Here is a 27168-nt window from a genome sequence, read left to right as displayed (position 1 = left end):
GAGCGTAATTCCACACGTCTGTGGGATGGCTCACAGAAACAGAGGCTATGCCAAGTTATATATATCTGCTTGTAGGGCAGTCAATAAGCAACAGTGCAGAATGAAATGACAAAACTTGTCCATTTACTGGAGCTTCACTCCAGGAAGCAGTGTTATGAAGTGAAAACCTCTCCAGTGGTGGTCATCGTCATGGGTGGCAGAGAAATCCTTGTGGAATGGTGCTGAGAGAGTGCTGGGTGTGCCCATTCGTGTGTCAAACGTCTTCCATCTCTTTCGGAAAACTGGTACTTGTGGTGTCCCCAAGCTGTGAGGCAGCGCCGAGTTGTGTGTCAGTTCGTGTGTTGTAAATACCTCCCCTGGCATTTTTTTTTCTTTTATTTGCCCTCCCTCTCCTTCCCATTGTCCATGCGTGATGGTGGCTTAAATCTGAACGGCATGACATTTCTTGTGTAATAAGTACCTTTCATTCTTACTTATGACTAAAGAGATGGAGCTGGTTGAGTAACACTCTTCTCTTGCATTTTTAGGTCTGCAGAGGGATCCGGCCCTGTTCCCAGTTGTAGCTCTTGAACTCTGTAAAGGACCTTCTGGCAGTGACGGACTTGCTTTGTACAAAGGTCAGTCTGAGATACTGGAGGCAAAAGCGCAGCACAACTCAGAGTCGGACTACTTAACAAGAGATGGTCCTTCAAGCAACAGCTCCTTCTACAGCAGCGAAGGAGAGGGGACAGACCATGAAGGCGATATTTTGGATTGCAGTGGGTCCAGGCCGTTGCTGATGGATTCAGAAGAGGAGGAGGAAACCTGCAAGTTATGCACAGGGTTCCTGCAGTCTGCGCCCAGGGAAAAACATGAGGCCTCCAAAGAAGATCCCCGCTCCCAGTCTTCCCAGACTAGAGCAGGGGCGACACTCTTCCCTGCCTTCCAGTTGCATGCTGGGGAGGTTTTTAACGAACCAGATGTTTTTGCCACGGCTCCTTTCCGAAGCTCCAGAAAAGTGCCTGATGAAGTGGATGTCTTTACCAAAGCTCCTTTTATCTCCAAGGGCAACGTGGCACTTGGACATCCAGAAGAAGCAGATGTATTTCTGAGAGCCCCTTTCACTAAAAAGAAAAGCATGGAAGAGTTGACTTCCCATAGTATGTGTAAGGAACCATTCATACCAGCTGTTTTCCTAAGTCAAGGAGGCGATACCCAACACAGAGCTAACCTGATGTTCCCAAGCCTGGATTCGGCAATGGGTGGGTCCACGGCCTCGGCAAGATCTCAGTATCCTTCTGCTGGGTTTACTCAGCCAAGCAATCTTCATCCCTCTTCTGTAAGAGCCATGGAGTCCCAGGAAAACATCCCTTCTAAAGGTGTGCTGCAGGAGCAGGGGGGCACTGCCAGTGAGAGAAACCAAGGAGGACACGCACTGCCCCAGGAAGCCGTGCTGGGCTCCGTGGTTAACAAGCCTTTCCGTCCACAATCCTTATCAAAATATTCCCGTCACTACAGTCCAGAAGATGGGCAGGGTCTTGAAGTCAAGCCCATAGCTGCTTACAAAGTGGTTTCTCAGACCAACAGGCAGGTGATAGCAGGATCTGTCTCTGTTGCCCCTCTGTCTTCCAGGACTACAGAGCTGCCCGGCGGGGATCCCTTCGCTTCAGCACCCTTTCCTTCCAAAGCTGGAAAGCAAAAGCCTTAATCTGCTGTGAGCTGGGAGGTGTGCTTCCCGTAGGACCACCTCTCACAGGACCTTGAACCTCTTAGTTGAAATGAATGACATAGCAATATATATATATAAAAAAAATAATTATTATTTTTTGGTCAGAACTCTATTTGCAGTGATAAAATAGTTCAACTATTTTAAGTTATGTTAGTTAGTCTGAATGCCTGGCTCTCAGGATCTTCATATCCTTTTCAGTTGCTTTTTACCTTCCTCCTCTCACTGTCTTCTCCCCCATTTATTTTTTAGTTGCTTTTCCAAACCAGTAATATTCTGTATTTTCTGGTCCTGGCTGGGGAAATGCATTATAAGATGAATGAAAACGTTTATTAATTACAGAGCAAGTCAAGCGGGACTTGCTAGTGCTCTGGAAAGGAAGTGATTTCACAGGTTAAAGGGTTATTATGACTTCTTTCCTATCGGGGGGGGCTTGTGGAAGACAGCAAAGTTGTATATTCCTGCTGCTTGGCAGTGACGGCAAACCTGGCAGCCGTGGCTCCAGAGCGATTGTCGTGTGCGTTTGTAGGTTACGCGCACTCCGAGTGGGAGCCGCGCAGGCGATGTCTGGTACCAGGTTTGTGCGGTGCTGGCGCGGGCAGAGCCGTGGCATCGCGCGGGCAGCTCTTCTTGGCTCGCTGTGGCGTGTAGCACCTGGAAGTGCTTTTGCCCAGGGGCCTGTGCCGGAGCCCGGAGGAGTCGGCGGAAGGACTCACAGTGCCTTCAGTCGCTTGTCTTGCAAACTCTTGGATGCGTGAACTTCAGGAAAGCAATCTGTCGGGCTGTTACCGTTGCTTTGTTTGGAAAATTGAACGATCAGGCAAAGCTTTCGGTTTTCCATGGATATTTCCTGTCTGGTTAATGCCAAAGCGTAGGACCCAGAAATTTGCTTATGGTGTTGTGAAGGAGAGAGCTGTGCATTTTTACAGTATTAAAAATACGCCTTATGGAAAAATTTATTATGGAAACAACTCAATAGATGTCCTGATCTACATACCTCATTTGGTGTAATTCAGCATCGGCTGCAATCCGGTTAGAGGATTTTTAATAGCAGAGAACTTGACTCTACACTTGTAAATTCTGCCTTTTGTTTTCCTGTTGATTAAGGATGAACCTAAACAAAATCCATTCACGCTCCTTTGGTAACGTTTGCTCTACTTCTGAAATACTGTGCTTTCTACCGTATTCCCAAAGAGAAAGACAACTTCTGCTTGTTCAGTCATTGATGTAGTGAGTCCCAATATAGTGTTTGGAGGGAAAATTGCCCAGGCTGGTAGCTGGGCAGAAACAAAGCAGACTTTGCTCCCCTTTCTTTTCACTTAATATAGACAGAGATAGGAGTGAAACCTCTCATCTTTATTTTGTAAAATGCCTAATGCCTGGTTGCGTAAGTTGTCTTGGATCTGCTACTTCTGGCCTGCAAAAGCTACTTGTAAGCGTGGACTGGCTTTCAAAATACGGAATTATAGGGACTCTTTGGGCTCCCAGTCACTGATGAATCTTTGTGGTGCAGTAATCCTTCCCCCTAACAGGTGCTGTAGAATGTCTCCCAAGAAAAAATCTTGGTGGCTTTATTTTTAAGGACTTGATATCTATGGAAAAATCCCCATTGACTCCGGTAGCATGTGGCCAGGTCTCTTAAAAGCCTTGCGGTGGCCATTTCCCAAGGGAGTTGGTTCATTATCATGTGAGCTGGAGCCTTGCGCTGAGGGTAAAGGACATATTTTGCGTTTGGGGGTCTCCCGCAAGTGGCTTTCAGGTCTTTGGGTGTTTTCAGGGGAATTGTTGGAGCAATGGGTAGGTTGTTGAGATCAGGACCGTGCGTATGTAGAGCAGAGGTTCCTGCCCTGCTGGCTTTCTGATGTATTTGTACTCGGAGAGAAAGTACTGTGAGTACTGTCACGCTGAGAGAGGGAAGGAACAGCCGTAGGTCCCCCTAACTCACTGGAGTCACACGCGGGAGAGCTTCTGCAGCCGAAAATAGACCTCAGTCTGGTTTTGCAGGGGGGAAAAAACCTGACACCACCTCCCATATGTATCTTTGATGTCCAAATAATAAGCGTTAAAGGAATGCAGCAGGCATATTAAAGATGCACGTGAAGGCTGCTTAAACAAACCAGAACATCGCACAGTCCAGGGCTGACTCGCTGCTGACTTTTAAGCCCAGCAATGTAAGGGGAGGATGGATGGAAAAACCCTGAAGGCCAGGAGCTGACTAGCAAAGCATCTGCAAATAGGAGTTACTGACTGCTCCATGTTTCCTTTCCCCTCCCCGAGTTCAGTTCCCCTCCAAAATATCTCCAGTCGCAAGAGATGAGCCAAATGTTCTGCTGGATGTGCTCGGCATGGGCATTGCCTGGAAGGGAGAAGGAGAAGCTTGGACTGAGGTCTTAAAGCCCTGGGGTGGGGAGGGAGAACACTTGAAAGCAGGGAGGCTATGTTGGCTTGCGCAGCCCAGTTGCTGGCAAATAGTGACTTGTCAAGCCCAGGTCAGGTCGGGTTGTGTGGAGCTGGGAACCTTCTGCCCTGCTCTCCTGCGCTCGAAGTAATATTGGTGCATACTGGTGGTTTAGGGTTTTTTTCTGTCCTCCATCACCACCTTTTGAAAACAGAAGTACTGTAAAGACATTTCGGGGTCTCCCTCGAGATGTTTCTTCAGCGAAGCTGAGGCTGTTGTTTATTGTGTTTTGTTGTCATTTTCTGTTTAAATATATACTCAAAAGGCGGTTGTTGATTTTGTTTTAAATATATAACCCCCAAGTCAGTTGTTGCTGGATTGGATCAGTGAGAGATGCTGAGAATGACTGCGATAGCAAACTGTGAATTCAAGGGATACCAAGGAGTCTGAGCTCGAGGACCGAGATTTGTTTCAACATGCAACCTGTGTCATGGCCGTGCATGCAGCCAGGAGGCTGAATTCGTCCTCGAGCTGTTAAATTCGCTCGGGAAGCTGTTGGAAGGGAGGTCAAGCCTTGGCGGCGCAGGGATGAATCTGTGGAACAGGCAGATGCTTCGCTGGAGCGAGCAGATACCGTGTACAAATAAGATGTGGGTTCAAGGTATTACCTCTGCTAACTGGATTCAGGTTCTCCTTCCTTTTCCTTCATTTTTACTTGAAAAATTGCTTTGGGATAATTCTGTGAAACTTCTTTCAATGCCACGTCCAGGTCTCATTTAGCCGATGCTGGAGCAGCATGAGCCTGTTCCCCTTCATGCTCGGATCGGGGCCCCGTGTCTCTTGTGTGTGTGTTCGTGTCGGCGAGGTGGAGATGAGCTGCCTGTCGTTCAGACCTTGCTATCCTGCACTGCCAGCCGAGGGAGAAAGGGAAAATGCACCAAGGCGCAGCGAGGTGTGCGGGCTTGTTTACAGCCCTGATTCAGGTTGGGTCAGGCTGAATTTCCAGCTAGCATTTTGGCAGCTTTTATGTTCTTCAAGCACTTTACACAAAGAGCAATCTAACCGTGCCCCAGAAGCTAATGATCCTGCCAGCATACATCCAGTGCTTAAATGGTTTTAAAACTCTTTTTGGGGGGTGGAGGCAGCTTGTTTGTATCTCTGCATGTGACCTATAAAGTAATGGGACTTCTGGTTATGGTCAGAAAACTGAATTTCAATGCCTGTTAGTCTGACGTCCTTCTCATTTCCAGCCTGTATTCCTTCTAATCCTGCACTGCCAGTACTGCAGCTTCAGCGTGATGAATTGTAAGCGGAAATTTCATTTCCGTAGTCTCTGAAGCTTACTGTTTTTAATGAATGTGGAAGAATAATGCTAATTGTTTTCTTTGCCACACAACTGGTGATCTTAATGAAATAAGAGTGGTATGGCCTCAATGCTGCATTCTGAGGTCGGTTTTCTGAACAGAACCACTGGTTTCATCTTTTTTTAAAGCTGTAGTAAATTCTGTTAACTGCCCTGGGTCCTCATGCACAGCCAGAGGGCCGCAGTTACCGCTGCAGTCCTGTGACAATCTTAGATTCGTGCTGGGAAAGGGACTGGTTCTTACCCATTGCCAACTTCAGCTTGAATGCACTTAAAGTCTCTCTTCAAAGTGATTAATCAGTTTCTGCATGAAAAAAAAAAAAAAAAAAAAGCAGTTGGCTTGGCTCTCTGTGCCTCGCTGCCCTGATGTTTGTACAGTGCACGTCACGGGACCAGCTGCCGTGGTGGTAATCTGCACTTTCCGCAGCTTGCTGCAGTATTTTTGGGGGACCTTCCCCACATCTCCTCTTGCAGCCAGCTCAGCACTAGCTGTACATGGTATTAAGTTTACAATCTTAGTCTCTTGAAGCCAGCGCACACTCAATCTGTAATGCACCCTATGCATGGAGCACATAGGTGTTAGTAAGCTTGTAACGGCAAACCCGTGTAAGCAATCATGACACACAGCGCCTGAATCATGTGTTCAGCAGGACTTAAGCAAGGCTGAGCGAGATCTGTTTAATTGCTGAACTCTCAATCACTCCAAAGTGGTAATCGGTTACTTTAACTCAGCTTCCACCAAAGACTCTTGTGTTGGGGAGTTGAATTTTTGTGTTTGTGGTTTTTTTTTTTTTCTCATGGTGTTAAATCAAGGCCTTTCAGTACACCGAAAGACTCCAAAGCATTTTTACAGTAGTGTCTTGACAGTGAAATGCTGTTCCAGTTCTGAAACACATTCCTAAAACCTGATCAGCTCTGTTAGTGTTTCTAAAAATAAGCCACGACCTGTAGTTTCCATTGTAGGCAGGGTAACTACCCTCACACACGCCTAGAAATACTCCGCTGTGAAGTTAGAGGGATAACGATGATCCGCTGTTCCCCGATCCCTCCCTTCCAAAGGGAGACGATACTGCTCGCAGGGGTGGGGAGGGCAGGGTGCTCGATCCGTGCCGCAAGCTCCCATGTAGGATGCAGCTGGTAGAGCATCCCTACATGCCGAGTCCAGCAGCGAAAGAAAATCCCTTGTTTCTGCGTGGAGCGGGAAGCCGGAGCTGGGACCGTCCGTGGTCTCCGCTAACTGTGACAAACAATCTGTGACTCGTGTCCTAGGAGCAGTGTTTAGTTTGCACCGCACTGTTATTACGGTAATTCTTAGCGGTCTTGGAAGTACCTCTGACTTGCAGATTTGATGGAGTCAGGTTTTGCACTCCAGGTGTGATCATCTGTGTTTCTGGTAATCGTTATGAAGAAATGTTGAGTTGTAAACTTATGTACATTTTATTAAAACTGTATCTGATTACAATACATCTTGTCCGCTGTGCATTCCTTCTGCCCTCCCCGCATAAAATATTTTTGCTGGATACGAAGAATCTGGTTTTTAATGAGTTCTTCCTAGCAAGGTACTGAACTCTGTCTGTCCCTACTATTTTACCTGGCAGTCGGAAAGTCAGACTGATCTTACTGCTTTCAGCAGCGGATATTCCAGTTTACTGGAGAGAAACCTTCATGTCCAGGGCAATGCTACCAGACAGCGCAGAGCTATCGAGCCCTCCCTGCGAACCCAGGAGCTGCTGCTGCAAGAGAGGAGGTGCAGAACGAACCCATCCCCGGAGAGGATCTGCCATACGTGAGTGAAACGCTCTGTGCCGTGCTGACCACGCCGAGCGGCGGACGCGTGCCGGGGGGGCCGGGGGGATATCCAAGAATAGGTTTTGGCAAAGCCCAGGGAAAACGTGCTTTCTGTGAGCACAGCTGTGTGCCAAGGTACAGCGAATCCAGCAAGGAATGACTGAAAGGAAGGGCTTAAAGTTTGTTTGAAGAACTTTGTTGGATTTTTAGGTTGTATTAGTTAATTGTAAGAGAATAAGCAGCTATGATCGGCTTAACGTAAGTGACTTTCCGGTCCAAAATCGGCAGGACTATAATCGCACCAAAGGGAGGATAGGCAGCCATGGCCCAGACGCAAAGTGGAACCTCTTCATCGTGCTGAAATTGCAACTGTGTGTCCTTCCTCCCCAGGGAGACTCTTCCTCCTCTTGTTTCTTGTGCAACAGCCCTGAATGTTGACAGCGGCCGCCATCTGCAACATCGAGAACTTCCACCTCAAATATATTTTGATCAAAACAAACGCATTACTTCTAATGTTTTCTGCAGTCCCCACCTCTGAAAGGTCACTGGGCTAAATTTGCGATTTCTTGATGGCTTGTGAGAGTTGGGGGGAGAGGAGAGGGAGGCTTTTTGTGCATTACTGGGTGGTGAAACCTGGCCTGGAGGGGGCTGTTTCTAAGCGCTACGTGTGGTAACCCATGCTGCTCCTTCCGGGGGGGGAGAAAGCGATACCAGCAGCTCGACACAGCCATTAGGGCCTCATTGGTGCTGCAATGGTAAGAACAAAGTACCTGTTTTTAAAAAAAAAAAAAAAAAAAAAGTGTTGTCTTTGGGGGTGGTGCTTTGGTTTTAGGGGCGGGGGGAAGCATTTCTATATTTTTAGCAAACATGCCGGCTGTAGGAGATGTCCCCTGGGCGGCCAGGCCTTGCTCCGGGCGGGGGTGCAGGGGGGGAAAAGCAGATCGGCCCTGCGAGGCGGCCGGCGCGCGCCTCTCCCGCCAGGGGCCGCCGCGCCGCGGGCGGGGCGGGAGAAAGGGGCGGGGCGGGAGAAGGGGGCGTGGCGGCAGCGACCGCCGGCCCTGAGGAAGCGCCAAGATGGCGGCCGCGCGGTGGCTCGGCGCGGCTGCGGGGTTGGGCGGCCGGTAGGTGACCGCGGGGCTCCCTCGGCTTCTCGTTGCCCCGGCCCGGAGGAGGGAGCCCGGCTTTTTTTTTTTTTTTTTTTTCTTTTTTTTTTTGCCGGAGGGGTCCCCTCTCGCCTTTTCCCCTGGGGGGTGGTGGTGCGTGGGGGGGGGACGACGGCCATGTCGCAGTGAGCGGCACCGCGCCGGCCTCTCCTCCGTCTTCCCCTTTCCTTCCTCGCTGCAGCAGGGCGGACGAGGGTGAAGTTACTTCTTCCGACTCGTCGTTACAGACGGGCGGCGAGAGGCTGGCTCTTCCCCCGACCCCATTACAACGGCGAGGCGTTAATTCCCCCCGACTGGTAGGTGCTGAGGGCCTTCCCCTGAGGGACTGCTCGCCCCCCTCCGCACCGTGTGAGTGATGAGGGGGGATTCCCCTCACATGTACTCTGGACCATGCAACGAGGAGTAATTCCCCCCACCTGTGCTCAGGACGGTGCAACTAGGAGTAATTCCCTCTCCCCTCACGTGCACAGCATTATGCAATGAGGGGCAGTTAACTCTCCCACGTTTGTATCCTTAGGGCCAAGCAATAAGGGGAAATTCCTCCCCCTCGCCACCCCCCAGTTGCTAAAGACTGCAGTAAGGGGAAATTCAAAGGACTGCGTAGTGATGAGCACCCCTCCTGCCCTGTGTTGTGGACTGTAAAATGGACTATAATGTTTATTCCCCAAAGCTAAAGTGAGAAAGGAGAACTTTTCTCTTGGGGGACCTTCCTCGCACATCCTGTTGTGGTCTTTGTACCTGTTATCAAGATCACAAAAGTAAGCAAATAATGTGATTTAGACCTTTTCTGTATTCACGTCTCCCTCACTCACAGCAGAGAGGTCCATTTCATGAGACAGAGCTTTACTCCTGTTAACTGTGTTTGAGGAATCTGGGCCTAGGTGTAGTGCTTGTGTTCTGTTTTACGACTCCCTGAGAGAAGCAGCCTCCTCTGTTAGTAACAGCCCCTGCAGATATAATTTATTTAGTTTACCTGCTGAGGAGAAGAGAAACCAGATAATAATTAATCCTTTGTATGTAATATTTATCTGTGCTATGTGTGACACAAGGTGGCTTTTGGTTACATTTTCTGATTTTTCACTTTGCTCTGACATACACGGATGCTGTTGGCTGTGCATACATTTACAGAAATCAGATGTGCAAGCAAGTATTTACGCTTTTGAAAGAGGCCTGTTACTTTTTGCTTTTTGTCTTCACATTTTTTTCTCCCCCCCCATGCTCTCCCCCTTTTTAGCTTCATCTGAGCAGATGACACCACCCCTGTTTTGACTGCTAGTGTGAATTATGTGGCCAGTATGGAGCAGGGCCTCTTTTTAACTGGTCTGGTTTAATTCTGGAACAGTACTTGAGCGAGAATATACTGAACTTCTTTATTCCCCAAAGGGAAGAAATACATAGAGATGGGCAGGGGTGAGGTATGGCTTGGTATGTGTAGCTAGTGGAGTTTTTATCTTTTATCCAAATGTTGTCCTGGTATTTTTTTCTTAGCAGAATTGTTTGTATAAGAGTAGCTATTGCATTACCTTTTTAGCCTGTCTCATATCTTCTGAGAGTCTTACAGAAGAGCCTTATGTTTGACCAGTTAAACCCACAGAGTATAGGAGTAAATTCTGGCCTTGATTTAGCCTCAGGTGCTTGGGGTTGGATTCAGCTCAGCTGTCTTTAATCTTCTGAAAATTAGGTATTTAGCCCAAGTAGATTTCCAGGTGCTTGCTACTGTTGAAAGGAAGACAAAAGGCTTCCTTAGGGTGATTTATCCTCTTCTGTTATAGGTAAGTAAGGTGATTTGCCTGTCTTTAGTGACTGTGAAGGAGTCTAGGTTAATTTTTCAGGTGGCTAAAATTGGAGAGTTATGTCTTACTTTGTTACGAGAGAGAGGGAGCACTGAAAAGAGGAGAAAAGTAAGAGACGTTTTGTGATCTAGCCTGCGAGCTTGCTACATTATCTGAGAGGTTTAAGGCAGGTGAGTGGCTTGCTGAGTTCTGGGGTTGCTAGAAGCATGTGAAACGCTCTTTCTGTGTAACCTTGTAGTTTAGTAGTGTAAACTTGCAATTTAGAAATTGTTAGTAAAATTATTTTTCTCTAGGTTCTGTCGTACGATGTTAAAAGATCGTAATTTGACAACTCAACGGTCTTTCCACCAACTTGCACAAAAGAAACCATTTCTTCCATCTGCTGTATGGCATAATGCAGGTAAATACTAGTTAAAAATGAATAGGTGAGTCCATTGTGAGTTTTTGTGTCTTGTGGTAATAACGAAAGCCTACTATTCTTTCTGAAATCTGAGTGTGATAACATTTCCTAGGTGGTTTTTAATGAAGTGTTAGTGCATTTGGACATTTGGAGCCGGGGGAGATGATGTGGATGGCTCACAATGTGCTTGATTATACATGTTTTTTTCTGTATCATTCAGCTGCCAGGACTTATAAGGGGCTCTGTTAATGCAAAATATTTTTTGGGCTTTGCTGCACTTCTTAATTTAATTTCCATCTTAGTGTAAATGTATCTGTTGTGAAAGACTGTGTTGCTTTCTGTCCTGCTTCAGCTGCTGAGCTCTGCCAGATAAAATTGCTGGCCATCCAGATAGAACCTAGCAAGGATGAAAGCAAAGCCTTTCATTTTTATAGCTGCAATATTTTCTTTTTTTAATTTTCCCCCTCTTGAACATGCATCCATGTATGGTGCATTAATGATGTTCTCCATTAATATTATCTGCAACTTGGTATTACCCTGACAACATGATGTTTAAGATTGAGCTTGTTGTACCTAACATTTTCTTTGGTAGGATGGTAATGCTCAGAAAAGAAAAAAAAAATTAAAAAAAAAAAAAAATCTGTGAAACTTGCACCGCAGAAAAACATTGTGCTTTTATACCTGCCTGAGGGACTTAACTGCTCTCCAATGCTGTAGCAAAAAGAATCTGCAGGTGCTGTTGCATGGAATTAGTCACAAATGGAAATCTTATTTAAATGAGTCGCTCAGGCAGAAGTTTCTTTTTAATTTTGATTTCAGAGAAGTCCAATCTTGTCTGGTCCAGCACCATTTTTTGTATTTCAGTTCTAATCAACAGGCAGACTCTGATAAGTAGACTTAGTATTTTACCTGCTTCTGCAAGCGTCCTACTAAAGTCAGCCTCTCTTTGGTATCTTGAGCAGATGGCAGAACAGAATAACAAGCAGGTATACGCAGTGTTCCGCAGAGGTTTGAAAGAAATGATATAGATGCTAGATATAAATACAGCCCGTTACCAATGACTGAATAACAAATTCCAAATGAGTTATTCACAGCTGCGCAAAGAACTCTCCAGGTTGATTGACGATTGGAAAACCTGGTCTTCAGATCTGCAGATCTTCAACTGCAGAAGACACTTTTAAAATACAGAGCCTACCCATGTGGACACCTTTTCTGAGAGCTGATACAGCCATTTGTGTTTTAGGATGTTAGGAATGCTAGATGAACAACGTACGATAGCTGTTGGTGACTCACTGCTTTCAAAAAAAGGGCGGAGAGTACTCCATTTACACCATCCAAATACCCGTTGTTGCTTATTTGTTAACTACACTGTTACGCTGGATGTGATTTTTGCATGCCAGCTGTGTCTGGAAGATGAGTAGTTCTTCCATACCCATAGATAAAGCTGACTAGTTGCTTGCTCTGTCAGGATTATTCTTTTCATGTTGAAACTAAATGCTTCTGTGCTAAGTCTTTTTTTTCCTTTTAAAAAAAAAATAGAAAAGAAAACGTAGCCTGTGCGTACTTTCCCATTGTGTATGTTCAAGTCAAATGGATTGTTACCATGACAGGCACATGCAGTAACAATTTGGCAATATATAAATAGCGTGATTTGTCATCTAATACTAGGGAGTCATGAGCAAAATGGCAGTTTACGAAAATGAAAATGTCAGCTCTTTTTGCTGCTTTAAATTCCTCTATTGCATTTTTTTTGAAGTTATGTGAGCTTGTTTCTCAAGTATAATTTATCTATAAATATTAGTTCCTAGAGATTTTTGGTTTTAAAATGCATTTTTTTCTTTCCTGAATGTTCATTTATCACTTTGTTATTTGATGTGCAGGAAGAGTTAGGAAGAAGGAGAACTAGAAAGAGAATTAGAAGATGTGAGACTGTCCCTAGCTGATGTTCAACTTCAGTGGGACGTCAGGCATATGCTGTGTGGACATGTCTACAGGAAAATAAGCTATTAAATGCACACCGTTAAATGTAGAGTATTAAATTTTAGTCAAGATCAGTTTTTTTACACTATTCTAGTGAGACAGACCTGCGCTGCAAAAGGAACTTCATTTAAAATTTATCTTTTAAACATCTTTACTAGTGAATTGTAAATAATGTTATTTTTAATTGTTTGGTCAGTTCAGTTTCTGGAAGTTAACTGACAGTTTGCAGTAATTTTTCACTCTGAAAAATATAAGCAGGGCGCGGTTCACTGTAACTATTGCTATGCTTGTTTTTCTTTTTTTAGAGTGCTGAAAAATGAAATAAAAACCCCTATAAATTGTGTATCTTCGAGAGGGTTAGTAAAACTGATTATGCTTTGAACAGTAAGTGATAATGCTGGAGAAGGGACTTCACAGCATTTGAAGATCATAAAATAAAAAACCTAAATGCAACAGAGAAATGAAGGTTGGATCTCTTGGCCTTCAGTAGAAGGCGAGGATGGTACTGGCGTCATGCAGTTTGATGCTGTTGCAGTAGCATGCTTTTTAGTAAATGAAAATTAGTAAAAGAAGCAAAGACAGCTAAGCACCACACAGCCACTCGCTCACTCCTCTCCCCTCCCAGGAGGAAGGGGAGGAGAATTGGGGGGGGGAAGTAAAACTCATGGGTTGAGATAAGAACAGTTTAATAACTAAAATTAAAAAAAAACAAAAACCAGTAATAATAATTGTAATGAAAAGGAATATATTCAAAAAGACAGAAATTAGACCCAAGAAAAGACATGTGATGCACAATGCAATTGCTCACCACCCTCTGACCAATGCCTGAGCAGCAATCCACCCCTCCCAGCCAACTCCCCAGAGTTTGTATACTGAGCACAGTGTTCTATGGTATGGGATATCCCTTTGCCTAGTTCGGGTCAGCTGTCCTGGCCATGCTCCCTCCCAGCTTCTTGTACCACTGCTTGCTGGCAGACCACGGGAAACTGAAAAATCATTAACTTTGGATAAGCCCTACTTAGCAACAGCCAAAAAAATCAGTGTGTTACCAACATTATTCTCATACTAAATCCAAACCACGCTGTACCAGCTACTAGGAAGAAAATTAACTCTATCCCAGCCGAAACCAGGACAACAAGGTTCCATTTATCATCTTGTTCCCTGCGAGATAACATGCCTGGGTTTATCAGTCTTTGTGTCAGTCTGGAGGCTTTCATGGAACGCATTGCATTGTGTTTTTAAAGTATCATTGCTGCACAGGCTGCTGTTTGCTATAGCACAGTCATCACCCTGGTCTTTGTCTTTCTTTTAGGCTACTTAGGTTTGATTACATAATTTTATTTTTAATTTCCAGTAAGAGGCATGTTTATTCAAACTCAGGACACACCAAATCCAAATAGTTTGAAGTTTATTCCAGGGAAGGAAGTGCTGGAGTCAAGGACTATGGAGTTTTCCACACCAGCTGCAGCATTTTGCTCACCTTTAGCAAGGTATTACTAAACGTGTCATAATTTGTTTGGGGGGCCAGTATGGGCTGCATGTCTACAACTGATGGTTTTAAGCACAGCTTCTGGTCATTCTGTTCCTCCTTATACTCAGGAGCAGCTTGGTTGGGTTTAAGTTTTTAATGCTGCTTTACTTCTGCATAAAATTAAAGCTGGGAAGATTGTCATTACTGAAGTAGTCTTTCTGTGTGTCTGTACTCCCCACAGCTATATCACAGCAGAATGCATCACTGTCTAGTTTATGCAACTGGATTGAGTGGTATTATAAACCAGTATTCTTGAACAGTTGCTGCATCACAGGCGGGACCTCTGGGCCTGATTTTGCAAAATCATTCCCATCAGAATACACTTAATTCAAGTAGTTACTTGGAAAGCATGCAACTTTTCAGAATTGGGAAATAGATGGCATAAGGAAGTAAATAGTCCCCAAATACTACAAATTAAATGTAGTAGCTTGCTTGCTTTAGCAGATGTTGGTGCCAACCTGAACTTCAAAGCCAATGGATTTTTCTTTCACAGAAGATTTGTAAAGTTTCAGTCAAAGGAAGGCCAGTTTTGGTCCACTCTTTCAGGCTGGCTCTGTAACAGGTCTTGGGAGTTGCAGCTTTCAATACCAAAATGCATAATCTGGAGTAAGAATTGCTGAGCGGATAATCAATTCGTATCATCTTGGTATAGAAGGGGTTTGGAGCACCATCACAAGCCTCTCTGGGAATATTTGGAAGCATCCGTTTTGCATGTTTGTCATTGCTTTCACATTAGCATGTGAAAAGAAACTTTAGCCGTTACATGGGTGGAAGGGCTTCAATTTGAGGGTGAGATCTAGAAATGCTGCAGTAGGTTACCTCCAGAGATCCCAGTTTAAGATGTCTTTGTGCATATTGGAAGAATTACATGCAAAAGTAGAAGCTGTTTCATGTGACAGTCTCTCCAGGAACTGCAGGGTTATCAAACATGCAGCTCTGACATTTCCAAAGGTCTCTTGCAGAGTTGTTGGAGAGCAAACAGGATCGTTAGAAGCAAAGTTCTGTGACTTAAAGTAATAAATACAACATGGAAGGTTTTTGAGGACATCAAAACGTGTTAGCGGAATCCTGAAGCTGTGAGATATGATTATGCCAAAGTGCATCAGGTTGCAGAATGAAATCGACTGTCAGAAAGTGGCTTTTTGTTGTCATACATCTGCAAGTAGACGTTTTCATCAAAGAAGATATATGTGCTAGAATATGTACCATGGCAAAACAGCTTGATTGTGCATGTTGTACAGGTTAATGGTAAAAAATTGTCTACTGTATATCGTTAAACCCCAGATTATGTTTTTTGTAAATGGAATACTCTTTTCTTTTAAAAAGGAATATTCATTTTCCAAAGAAGTCATAAAAGCTTCATAAAGCGGAGGGGAGAATTATTTAATAGATCTAGGATGATTTGGGGCACTTGCATAATTCCATTGTTTAATGGTTTGGTTGGTTTAGTGATATAAAAGCCCAGTACGTGTGTAACTGTTTTATGTGTGGAAATTCTTTCAAACAGGTATTGTGAAATCTCTTCTGTCACCTTTCATCATGCATACCTTTATGATAAGATTTCCAGTTCCTGCATTCATGGCATTTTTGATGTTTTCCAGTCTTTCAGGAGAATATCTTACCCCCTGCCTTAATTACAAAAATGCTCTCAGAGCCTTATGCTCTATTTAATGCCAGGTGCTTCCTACTTTTAATGATTTTTTTTTTTTTTAAACTCTTCAGGAGTAGATTCATTTATTTATTCTGTAGATTAATTTGTTGGGTTTTATTTAACCATTTGTGGAAATTGGTGTTTACATTCTCATTCTGCTTTTTATACTTAAAATATTGTCAAAAACATGCTCTTTCCTATCATCTAAGTTCTTGTTTTGCTTTGAATGTGTGCTAATTTACCACCTGGTTGTTTGGTGCTGTTGGTGCTGTATGGGCCATCTCAAGCAATTTATTATGAATCTTGAGCCTTTACTAAATCTTCAAATTTTTCATGTGCCATGCAAATGACTAAAAATACTGAAGATTGCTCACAAAGTGAATTGGTGTGTTAAAGCCTGGTGGACTGCTTGGCACTAATCCTTTTATTTGGCAACAGAGTTGAAGGCAGTTTTTATAGAGCTGAATTACTTTAAATAACTTGCTTTAATCTAAGGAACATTCCTTGTGTTTGCACTAGCCCTACCTGAAACAATAGATATCTACTGGTTTTGTTGCTGAACAAATACCTTTTTATATACAGAATATAATTTTGCCTCTCAAAGAAGAACTGGAGAGAGAGTAACTCTTTCACACATCTTGTGGAAAAGTCCTGTAAGATGTGTTCAGTTTTACGATGTACACTGCTTCACAGCAGGATCTCCTGGCTCTTACTAAGCTGTAGGTGAAGTAACTCCAAGTTCCTGGTAATGGCTCTGGGTTTAGTGCTTATTTTTGTCTAGAAGTGTATTCTAGATGTTTATTTCTGTGACATTTGCCTGAAATGTATGTGCATTTTTTGATTTTTTTTGTTTTCCTAACAGGCAGTTATTCAAAATTGAAGGAGTTAAAAGTATTTTCTTTGGACCAGACTTCATCACAATCACCAAGGTGAGCAGAACAGAGATTCAAATGTACTAAAAGATGAGCTGAGACTCAGCTGTCTAATAGACGGCCATACAGAAGAGCTAGTCAGACTCCTGGACACGCGTAGCGAAAGTACCAGAGGCAATGTTCACAAGTGGCATAAAGGAAATTGACTTAAATATAAAAGAAAAAAAATCACAATGCATGGGTGAGCACTGGAATAGGTTGTCCAGGGAAGCTGTAGATTCTTTAATCTTAGAAGTGGTCGATGTTGGGCTAGATGAGGCCCTGTGCAATGTGGTCAAGGTGGAAGTTGGCTCTGCGTCAAACAGGAGGCAGGACTAGATGACATCCAGAGAATGCTTCCAAAGGAGATGATTGTATGACCAGGATGGAGTGTGTTGTAGGCAGTGTTGTGTTTACCCAAGGTGTGGAGCTTGTCAGCAGAGGTAAGGTGTTGCGTAGTAACTGTGCAGTTATGCTCTTACGTGTGAAGAGCAGAGGGCAATTCAGTGAATGATAATTTGGCTCGAAATTAAATGGAATCAAAGAATCTTGAGTCTCTGAAACAACTTGGTAAAAATATGTGTCAAATAATGTATTTAGGAGTCTGTCTTTTTCACCTCTTCTTAGGTAATATTTTAATAGCACTTGGCTTGCAAACAAGGAAACCTTTCTGTTGACTATTATAAATTGAGTCTTACTGAACTTTTTTGGCAAAGCTGGACTTGACAAAACTATGAAATAAAATTCATGCATCGCATGTGAGAGGCCATTATGATAATTTTAACATAAGAATCTCTGCCTAACTTATTGTTAGGAGGCAGATACTCTGTTTTCATTTTTTTTTTCCCCTCCCTTCTGATTCTCATAGGAGAGTGAAGACCTGGATTGGAATTTACTGAAACCAGATATTTATGCAACTATAATGGATTTCTTTGCCTCTGGCCTACCTGTAGTTACTGACGAGGCACCTAGGACAGATACAGGTAAATCAAACTCCTCAGGAAGACGCCAGTATCTGCCCTTGAGTTTAGTTTTTTGACATACAGAAGAGCCTCCACTTGGCCCTCAGAAAAGCATGCAGGAGAATTTAAAGTGAAAACTGCTAAAACCAACACAGGAGAGAATTTGTAGAATGTGCATGTTCTAGCAGAAGCAGTGCTGCACTGTCTAAAAGAGATGCTTACCCATGAATATAAAGCTTTGTTCTCATCTGCTGTAATATGAAGAGTAGATCTTCACAGGAGCTGTGCTGAACTATGTGTTTTGGCAGCGTGGACCATATTCTGTTATACTTTGTGTGTGTGAAATATTTTTGCAAGAACCAAGGCTGTCTTTAGAAAGCTATGGGGTGTTGCTGCATATCCTGTTTGTATGGGCACCTACAAAGGGTGTTATTTCCATCCTTAAATCAAAAAAGAGTGCTCAGGGTTAATGTCCATGTCTTAATGATAGGTTTATGGTCTTAAATGAACAAGATATAGTAAGAAGTCTTTTCCAAACTGTAACAGAAAGTAACTGAGACTAACTTATAATTTAACTCAAGGGCAGTATTTTGCCTTTAATTTTCTCATTTGCAACTTACAGACTTAAACAATTTTTCCAGTGTTTTAAGGAAGATGATGACTGTTGAATTCCTCTCTGCTCTGTTACGTCTGGATTTAATTTCAATATTAACATAGACTTCGTTTTATTTGAAAAAGTTGTCTTTAAAAATGCTTCTGCGGGACTAACACTGAGCTTAAAATTGCATCCAGAGCTGCTAAACTCCGACATGTTTATAATTCTTCTCCTGCTGAATTTTTTAAATTGCTAAAACTTTCCTTCTGAGGACCCTGCCTTAACCCATGCATCCTTATTGAATGTTAGTTCTTGCTTCCTTTCATGCATCCTTATTGAATGTTAGTTGTTGCTTCCTTTAAAAGGTGGCATTACTATTGTCTGTTAAGGCCTTTGCCTGTTGAGAACAACTCTGATCCAGTACTGGTTTTTGTTGGCAAAAGCCTGGGACGTAAACAAGGATAATGCAGAAAAAGATACTCTGAATTAAGACTTCTGCCTTTTGGTTTCAGTCATCTCAGCAATGTTTTTATGCTATTTCATTCTGCCATTATGGATATACAGTGTTAATAATCGGAATTCTCTCCAAGTTCTGATGTGCACATTTTTCTTTTCCCAAGCTGCATCAGAAGAAGATGATGAAGTTGTACTGATGATTAAAGAACTTCTGGATACAAGAATAAGGTAGGCTGGGAACATTACTGCTAGGTGGAGTGAGTTAGTCTTGGGTTTTGAGTTTATTTGGGGAACAGTGCGTTTTTCTTTCAGTATGTGCGATTTCGTGATTCCATATCTAGTGTGGGGGTTTGAAGTGCAAAATTGGCCAGAGCTGAGAATGCTGTTTCCTCTAATTGAAGACTTTCCACCAAGTTTTCCTGTTTAAGCAAACTATGTGCTGAACGGAGTCCGTATTGCTGAGTGATTTTTAGATCAGTGTATTAGTCTTACCCTCCTCCATAATGCATTTAAACAGGTCCATTGGGCTTAACCTGGCTATTTTTAAACAGGGAAAACAACACAATCTTTGCCTTTACGGTAACTCTTTTTTTCCCTTGTTGTATTCGTCTCTGTTGTATTTGTACTTGTCCTTCTCTTCCAAGTATTCCAAAGTAGTTTGTACTCTTCTGTTATACACCAAAGGAAAATTTACTCGTGGGTTTCCCTTGCTGTCTAGGCTTCAATGGATTTTGTCCTTGCATTCTGTTGCAATTTTATCGGTATTTTGACACAGCTTGAATTTAGAAACTGGTGGTAACTAATGAAGTCTCAAGAGTGGCTACGGATCGTGTTGTTCACCTGAAGTATATTTTTATGCTTGTTAATTGCCTTCCAAAGTGAACTGAAAGGAATAAGCAACTTGACATTTTAGATGCAGGGGAAAATGTCTGATGTGTTTCTGAAGCTGTGATATCCAATGGCAGCATCTTCCCCAGCTTGCAGATTGCAGGAACCAGAAATGTGTGTGTGGGTCAAAATCATGGAATTCAGTTTAATTTTTCCAGAAGCTATGACAAACTTTGGCTTTTTTATTTCTTTTTTTTTTTTTTTTTTTTAGATGCTGCATTTTAAAAGTGATATTTAAAAATACCATTTTGGTTATCTCACAGCTGACGCATGGTACTGGTTAATTTTCCTGAAAGGAAAGAAGGAGAAAAGCAGAAATAAGCTGGAACATTTTTCCCAAGCATATGTACTAAGTGTTGAAACGTGTAACCCAGTTACACTGTTGTACAAAGCCACGATAGAAACTAATATTAAGGAGGCCCTGCTCTTGCTGGGTTTGTGGTCATTGAAGCTCCCTCTGGTGTGTTAGTCCTTGATTTCCCAGTGGCCTTTTGTAACAGTTGCAGAATTTCTACCCAATTTTCTGGTTTTCCCCACCTATTTCTGTCATTCATTTCCTTCCCCCTCTGCCCCTCAGTGGATCAAGAAGCCATTGATGAGAATATTAGCAGTAGTGTATATTACTTCATTTTATAGCAGGGTAGTTTACAGAAGCTATATATAAACCAGTGGTACATACAGAGCATTTATTGTTTAGTCGATCAAAAATATGTGCAGAGAAGTTGTCAGAAGGTGCAGGATGGAGGGAATGTAGATCTGAAAGATCTTGTAGTGTGTCAAAAAAGTTAATTTCAAAGAAGAAAAATGGGATTTTTAGTCATGTTCTTTGGCTTTCTGGAATGGAGATAATTTGCTATGGTGAGCTGTTAATGAATGTGTCAGATTCATAGATTATTCTCTTAGGAGTGTAGTTCTCAGAGAGTTATTTTGGAAGTCAGTATAAAGAGCTTCTGTTAGAGTAACTTGATGGTTTTAGCTTGGTCTGGAAAAATGTTGCTATGGGGATACAGTTACAATGCTGGGCATTTGTTGCTTGCAAAAGGGGACCAGGCTGCAGAAATGCTAATAGTACGAGGATCTTATCAGATGCTGGTTTCTTCCCCCATTAGCAGGATTAAGCTTTTATATTTGGAGCTTTTTTCTGTCTTGTGTAAACTATGGTGAACTGCGTATTTATTTATGGAAGCACTTAAGGACTTCTTATCACTGTCCCTAGTCAGGTAACAGATGCACATGCATCATATAGTAGGACACACACCTGTTATATTTGGCACATAACTGAGGCAATTATTGTTACATGTGGGGAGGGCCTCAAGGCAAACCAGTATGCCTTTGCAGGCTGACTCAAGCTCTACTCTGAGGTGCTTACCCTCGCCCCTAGAATTTCAGCGATTCCTTCGTATGCTGCTGCATCCATTGCAAATATGTTTTGCTTAATTTTCCTACGGAAAAACAGTAGCCGTCAATGTGAGAGAGTCCAGCAAAGTATGAGGGGTTGGAAATTTGGACCAGGTGGTTGTAGAGAAAGAGGGCTTTAGTTACTGTCTTGACAGTTCTTTGTGTGTATTAAATTTGAGCTTTACTAAAGATTTCTGGAAGGAAACATATTTCAGCTATACTTGCTTTAAATTGAGTATCGTGTTCCATCAGGCCGACAGTGCAAGAAGATGGTGGTGATGTTATTTATAAAGGCTTTGAGGATGGGATTGTGCAGCTGAAGTTGCAGGGTTCATGCACCAGCTGTCCCAGTTCCATCATCACCTTGAAGAATGGGATACAGAACATGCTCCAGTTCTACATCCCTGAAGTAGAAGGCGTGGAACAGGTGGGTTGGTGTTTTCTTTTAAATGGCAAAGAAGGTCTTTGTTCCTTTCCAGCATGGACAGGCTGGCAATTTAAGCAAAAGTACAGGATGTATAGATGCAGTTTTTCCAAGTCAGAAGCTGTATTTTAGCAAAAGATACAGAACTCTGCAGAGTCCTGTACAACCCCCTTGCGCCAAAATGTGCTGGAGACTGCCTGGCTGGAAAGCAGCTTTGCAGAAAAGGACCTGGGGTCCTGGTGGATGCCAAGTTGAACTTGAGCCAGTGATGTGCCTTTACGGCGAAGGTGGCTGACGATCTCCCAGGCTGTATTAAGGAGAGTGTTGCCAGCAGGTTGAAGGAGGTGATCCCTCGTTGGACTCTCTCCAGTATGTCCACGTCCCTCCTCTACTGAGGAGCCCAGGATTGGACATGCTGTGTTTGCCAGTGATTGTTACCTTTGTGCTTTGGTGACTTTGTGTGATAATAAGGGACAAGCTTTTGTCCCCTAAAATGCAGATTCTTTTGCTTTCTTATTGAAAATCTGATATGCTGTAGTGATTGTTCTAGTGGCCTTTGTAATAACTTCACCAGCTCCTATTATTTCGGCCACGTTACCTCCTGGCATTTTTGATTGCAGGTTTTTCTTACCTCCCTCATGTGACCATTGTCATTCAGCGGTGTAGAATAACTGCTGTTCTTCTTGGGTCCAGCAAGGATTTAATGTAATAAATTCTCTATGCAGTCCTATGGGACTGAGAGTTTAATGTGTTTACCTAAGCTACTTGTGGATTTACTTTCAGGTTGTTGACGATGATGATGACCTGGAGAAAGAAGCAAATTCTACCTGAGCTAGCATCATCTATGGCCTCTTGGTGTATGTAAACTATCTTTGTGCTGAGGAACAACCAAATTTGCCTTTCTTTTCAGAAAAATAGTTGCACTTGTATCTGTGAAAATGTATCATCAGTTTAAGCAGTTTGTCCACTAATTTATTAAATGCCCTGCATTCAAAAAAGACTCCTTTTGCTTTACTTTGTACTATTTCTTAAGAAGGAAATGGTGGGCTTTAAAAATGGTGGTGCATCTCTCCATTGTTCTTTTGTACAAAAAATTTAAGAGTGGAAAAAAAACCCAGAAGGCAGAAGTAAAGTTTCTTGACTGTTTTTTGTGCAATAGAAATATTAAATGTTTATTCCCCCAAACCTCCTTATGGGGCTTGCAGGACTATCTGCCCTTGCTCTATAGCTGGGAAATTTGGGAATGTTAATTTATCAAGTCTTGTTAAAAAGCTTTTGATTCATATCAATTTTTTTGTGTGAAAAATAACCTATAACTTCAGCTGTTCCTTTTAGAGGATGTAATATTGCCATCACTTGTGGAAAGTTACCTACTTGCTCACTACCACTGTGCAAACAATAGCAACAGAAAGAAAAAACGTGAGTTGTTTGTTATAAAAATTGTATCTTTTAAAATAAATGTTAGAAGATGATCCTTATCAGCTTTAGTAAGTAGAGAGACTAATTAGCTTATTTAGAAGTAAAATTGTTCAGCCACCGTTAGCGGTCTGTTTAAACTTGCGAAAGATGATTTCTCAACGTAATACTCCAACATCAAGATGAATGTGCAGTGCTTAAGGGCATAAATTACATTCGTAGGGTAGCAAAGAAAATTAACGTGTTTACCTATGCCATATCCTGTTTGCTCCTTCTGCAGTGCCAAAGGGCACAGCATTATAACTTGGCTGCCCTGGCTGAGTGAGGGAAGACGTGGCAGAGCAGAACACGTTCCAGTTTTAAAGACTATGGGAAGAGAAATATTTATTAGTCTGAAATTGAAATACGTAAATCAGGCTTCGCAAGTACTTCTGTTTACTTGCCCACGTAGGACTTAATTTCTTCCTGGTGCCTAGCTTTAGCAGATGGCTTTGCTAATGGAAATACTATTTCTTCTTTGTGCTGCCATAATTGAGCCGAGTTTGTGGTCATTATTTGGCTTACGGTTATAATCATATTCCCTGCGTGCAAGGATTTGACAGCCTCCGGTATGTTCCCCTCTTCCACTCCTCGCCAGTGTAATTCCACTGAGTCCCTAAACAGGATCAATTAAGTCAGTGGAGAATCTTTTATATAGCATGCAGATCAGCATATGGTAGCCATAAACTTTGTATTACTTGTTAGAAATTTGAAAATAAATATTTTCGCAAAATATTTCTTCAGCTTTCATGGAGAGTAATAACCTACAGTCATTTAAATTACCCACTCAGGATTTGGAAATTGGTTTGAAATTATCATGTTTTCTTTACCCTGTTACGAAGTACGCGGTGCCTGATCTTACAAGTGTACTGATGACAAAATTCCCCTCGAGGTAGGCTCAGACTATCCAAAAGAGAGCTTGTGCAAACGTTATCGCCATGTTCTTCTTTGTCAGCAAACCATAGAATGGCGAGTAATGTTTCTGGTTTCTCAAAAATAGAGCTTTTTAGGCCTAATTTGTCAATTTAATGTACTATATAAGCCAAAACTTAAACAGCAGAGTAGCTGTTTTGTGTGTTAAATAAAAGGTGCCTCTTAAAGATGTGGTCTTTATTCTTCAATTGAGCAGTACTGATCTCTTCCAGGTACAGTAAGAATCCAGTTCTGCTGCTGTCTGTCTTTGTATTTCCAGTCTTGTTTTTAATGGGGTTTTGATTTGTACGAATAGGACCAAATTAAGCCTGCGTGTACTGAGGCTGAAGATTAAGCATCTTGTGATCTCGAGACTGAAGAGATTCCATGTCCAGCATGTATCCTGTGTGTCTTCAAGTTCCTCAAGCTCTGTCACGGAGAGAGAAGCGTGTAACGCTCGCATCCCATCCTTTTTTATCTGTTCTGTCCCACTACAAAGTAAGCTCTTTAGGGCAGTGGTTGCCTTTCTACAGCATAAGGCAATGGGGAGGGGGCTCTCCAGCTCTGGATAAACAAAAGCAGAGGGAGGGGGTTCAGTGCCAGTTCTCACTGGGGGAACAAAACAAAACCCAACTGTTTTTGCAGCATTGACAATAACCATAAACTCTAATACTATGATAGCCCAACGTGGTAAAATCGTCGGCCCAAATCATTAGGAGTTTCTGCGTGAACCTTTCAAGGTCTGTCTGGAACAGCTTAGTTCATGGAAAGAATCCCTGTTAGTGAGAGGTGTCCCGTCTCCTCTGCTCACCCAAAAAACCTTTCCCATTCACAGACACTGAGGCAAACAGGAATATAGTAATGACTGTTCCAACGTTTAGCTTGGGAGTTGATGAGGTGGCCAGCGTCCTCTGTGGCACTATGGTATGTAATGTGATGTTCTTGCAGTTCTTTTTTTAAAGAGGGCTCTTCAGTTAGGGGGTGGGAAGTTGGGCTGAACTGTAATGCTCAGGTCAGCAAGGTTTTTTTGACTGTGAGGTTTTTCTATAAAGTGCAGTTAGTCATTCCTTTTAAAATAGTAATGACTGCTTGAAATTATTCTGGTATTTTTTAAAGGAGAAAAGTACTTTGTTATTTTTGCTGTGCCATAGATAAGTGCAAAGTTACAGTCTGCCATTCAGCCATTTTTGTTTTCCCCCGTGTTGGATAGAGAAAACATGCAATCCATTCATGTTTCCTAAGCACTGTTTTAGCACTCTTTTACAGGAAAAGTTGATTACAGCTATCTAAACTCTTTTCATCTTGAAACTGTTCACAGGTGGACATGTGCTTTTTGTCAGGATGTGACTCATTGCATGCTTCTAGGAGAAATTAGCCTGTTTGTCTATAAGGCAGTCTTCCAATAGCACTGTAGTGTATGGTGCGAAGCAATCGACAGCCACAGCGTTCGCTGACAGCATTTTTGGAGCAGGTACTTTCAGTGTAGTAGGAGGAGGAAATAGCTCCCGTTACCTGATGTTAATATTCAAAATGCATTATGTCAGGGAACACAAAACATGCTCTTTTCCGGGGGTTGATAGTTTGCAGTCTATCTAAAAGGCGGGACTTCAGCCAAAACTTCTATTTGAAGTGAAGTGTGTTTTGCTTAGAGGAGAAGGAAGCAGGTATTGTTTTCCCAACCGTGACCCCTTTCTGTTAATTTTATAAAAGGCTCGGTTTGGGCAACTGCTTTCACATTTCTCCGTTTGGTAGTAAATTGCACATCCACGTCCGTGCTAACTATACATGGTAGTAAACCCATGTGCCATATGTACAGCAAGCCTCAGAATAAAGTAGCAGGTTGTGTAGGGGATAAATACTGGCTTGGGGTGGGGGGTGGCTAAATAGCCAAACACATGGAGCCATATTTCTGTATGTGTAAAATTCTGAGCAATTTGCACCCGATTAGTATATATGGCTGGATGAGTTAGCCTCAATGTGAGGGATGCATTTTTATAACATCGAGTATGGTATAGGTTTAAATTGTAAAGTTTGGTATTTGGTGTGCTGCTGATGTGAACTATGTATTTTGGGAGTGTTTGTCAGGCCTGTCCATGCTCCTTCAGGTCTGGGGCATCCCTCGTTATAAGTAGGGTCATATCTTTTCATTTGTCTTCAGACAAGGCGATCAGTTATTTTAGGTTTGTCGCGAATACCTTAAGAAATTCCACGAGCGGTAAGAAGTCATGAACTGGGAGCTACTGCAGGGCAGCAAAGAAACCCTCGATACAGAAATAAACCAGCAGATGAATCGGGTGTGCCGAGGAGATGGGTTCGAACAGTGGCCAGAGCAGTATTTCTGTTGGTCACCTTTTGGTTTGCGCTACTACGGTGGGTTTGTAGTCCCCTTCTCCTCTAGGAAATGAACTTCCACTGCCATGAGGCGTTCAGCTTCCTAATTAAAGGTGGTGGTGGGAGAGCAGAGTTTGAGGTCAGCCCTCTTCCACTTTCACAACTGACAGAGGGGAGATGAAGCACTGGGGGGTTTGGTTCCAGGTGGCCGCTCCGCACCAGCCGGTGGTAGGAACTGGGATGAACCGCCCCGGGTCGGTCCTGTGACGGCCTCGCCGCTGAGCAAGATCAGCGGTGCGGCCGGGCGTGCTGGCTGCGGACTTTCCGTGTTTCTTTGATCGGTGACCTTCCTGCTGGTGTTTGTTCAGACAGGTTCTTCTAGAACCAAATGCAAAATCCACCCCGGTCCTGGTGTTTTTTTATGTATGCTAAGGTTGTTGGTTGTTTTGTAGGCTTTTCAAGGAAATCTTTCTTTATTGACTTTCCAGTGTTGAGATCAGCAAACAGCGTTGTTCTTGAGAAGGGATTGTGCTATCTTTTTGCAGCCTTAGGCTTTTAATAAGTTATCCAAACAGTACGTGATGGCGGTAGTTACGTGTTGACGGCGTAACGGGGCCAGCCGGCTGTACGAACGGATGGCCGCGCCGGTCCCGGTTTGCTTTGCAGGTTCCTCTTGATGGTTCGGTTCCCTCTGCTCCTGCCCAGGTGCCATCATGGGGCGGTGACCGTGGGACGGGAGAAGACGGGCCACGTGGACGGGGGGGGAGGATGTCCCCCGTGTCGCGGCGGGGGGAGCGGAGCCTGGCGCGGCCGCCTCTCCACCGCCGGAGCTCGGAAAAGCCGGGGGAGGGGGGATGTTCAGCATTCCGCACTCGGTCCTCCCCGAGCGCCCGGTGCTCCGGCCCTCCCGCACGGTACAAGGAGGAGGGGGGGCGGGAAGCCTTTTGTCCGTGTGTGTCGTCCCGGTCCCGGTGCGGGGCCGCGGGCACCGCCCCGCCGGCGGACGCGGATCCGGCTGCCACGTCCCGGGGGGGGGACGACCGGGCGGGGCGTTCGGCGGGGCC

General features: G+C 43.5%; 2 protein-coding genes across 6 annotated transcripts in view; both read left to right on the top strand.

The window, feature by feature from the left end:
* Positions 1-6930, top strand: part of AAK1 (AP2 associated kinase 1) — an 87430-nt gene extending 80500 nt beyond the window's left edge. For all 3 annotated transcript variants that reach the window (XM_069801195.1, XM_069801194.1, XM_069801193.1), the window contains one exon: positions 528-6930. In XM_069801195.1, coding sequence (XP_069657296.1) covers positions 528-1687 — 1160 coding nt within the window. In that variant the 3' untranslated portion in view covers positions 1688-6930. The remainder of the gene's footprint in view (positions 1-527) is intronic.
* Positions 6931-8252: 1322 nt separating this feature from the next.
* Positions 8253-23961, top strand: NFU1 (NFU1 iron-sulfur cluster scaffold). 3 transcript variants are annotated; one of them, XM_069801189.1, is made up of 9 exons: positions 8314-8375; positions 8599-8688; positions 10504-10610; positions 13945-14080; positions 16635-16701; positions 17552-17666; positions 18861-18924; positions 21235-21409; positions 22190-23961. In XM_069801189.1, exons 1-9 carry the CDS (start codon positions 8329-8331, stop codon positions 22235-22237), a joined length of 849 nt encoding a protein of 282 aa, XP_069657290.1. In that variant the 5' UTR covers positions 8314-8328; the 3' UTR covers positions 22238-23961. The 3 variants fall into 3 exon arrangements, with proteins under 3 accessions (XP_069657292.1, XP_069657290.1, XP_069657293.1); XM_069801191.1 differs by lacking the exon at positions 8599-8688 and having other exon boundaries at positions 8253-8375; XM_069801192.1 differs by lacking the exons at positions 8314-8375; positions 8599-8688; positions 13945-14080.
* Positions 23962-27168: the final 3207 nt, after the last annotated feature.

Source organism: Haliaeetus albicilla, chromosome 13, assembly GCF_947461875.1.
Source record: "Haliaeetus albicilla chromosome 13, bHalAlb1.1, whole genome shotgun sequence".
Taxonomy (NCBI): Eukaryota; Metazoa; Chordata; class Aves; order Accipitriformes; family Accipitridae; genus Haliaeetus; species Haliaeetus albicilla.
The sequence above is the reverse complement of the archived record's forward strand: the minus strand, read 5'-3'. Positions and strand labels throughout refer to the sequence as shown.

Bases quoted from the DNA above. Each gene is read 5' to 3' on its own strand.
- NFU1 (XM_069801189.1), top strand. From the start codon at position 8,329: ATGGCGGCCGCGCGGTGGCTCGGCGCGGCTGCGGGGTTGGGCGGCCG. The intron at 8,376-8,598 runs GTAGGTGACCGC...TCCTCGCTGCAG, and splicing joins GCTGCGGGGTTGGGCGGCCG to CAGGGCGGACGAGGGTGAAG. The intron at 14,081-16,634 runs GTATTACTAAAC...TTTTCCTAACAG, and splicing joins TTTTGCTCACCTTTAGCAAG to GCAGTTATTCAAAATTGAAG.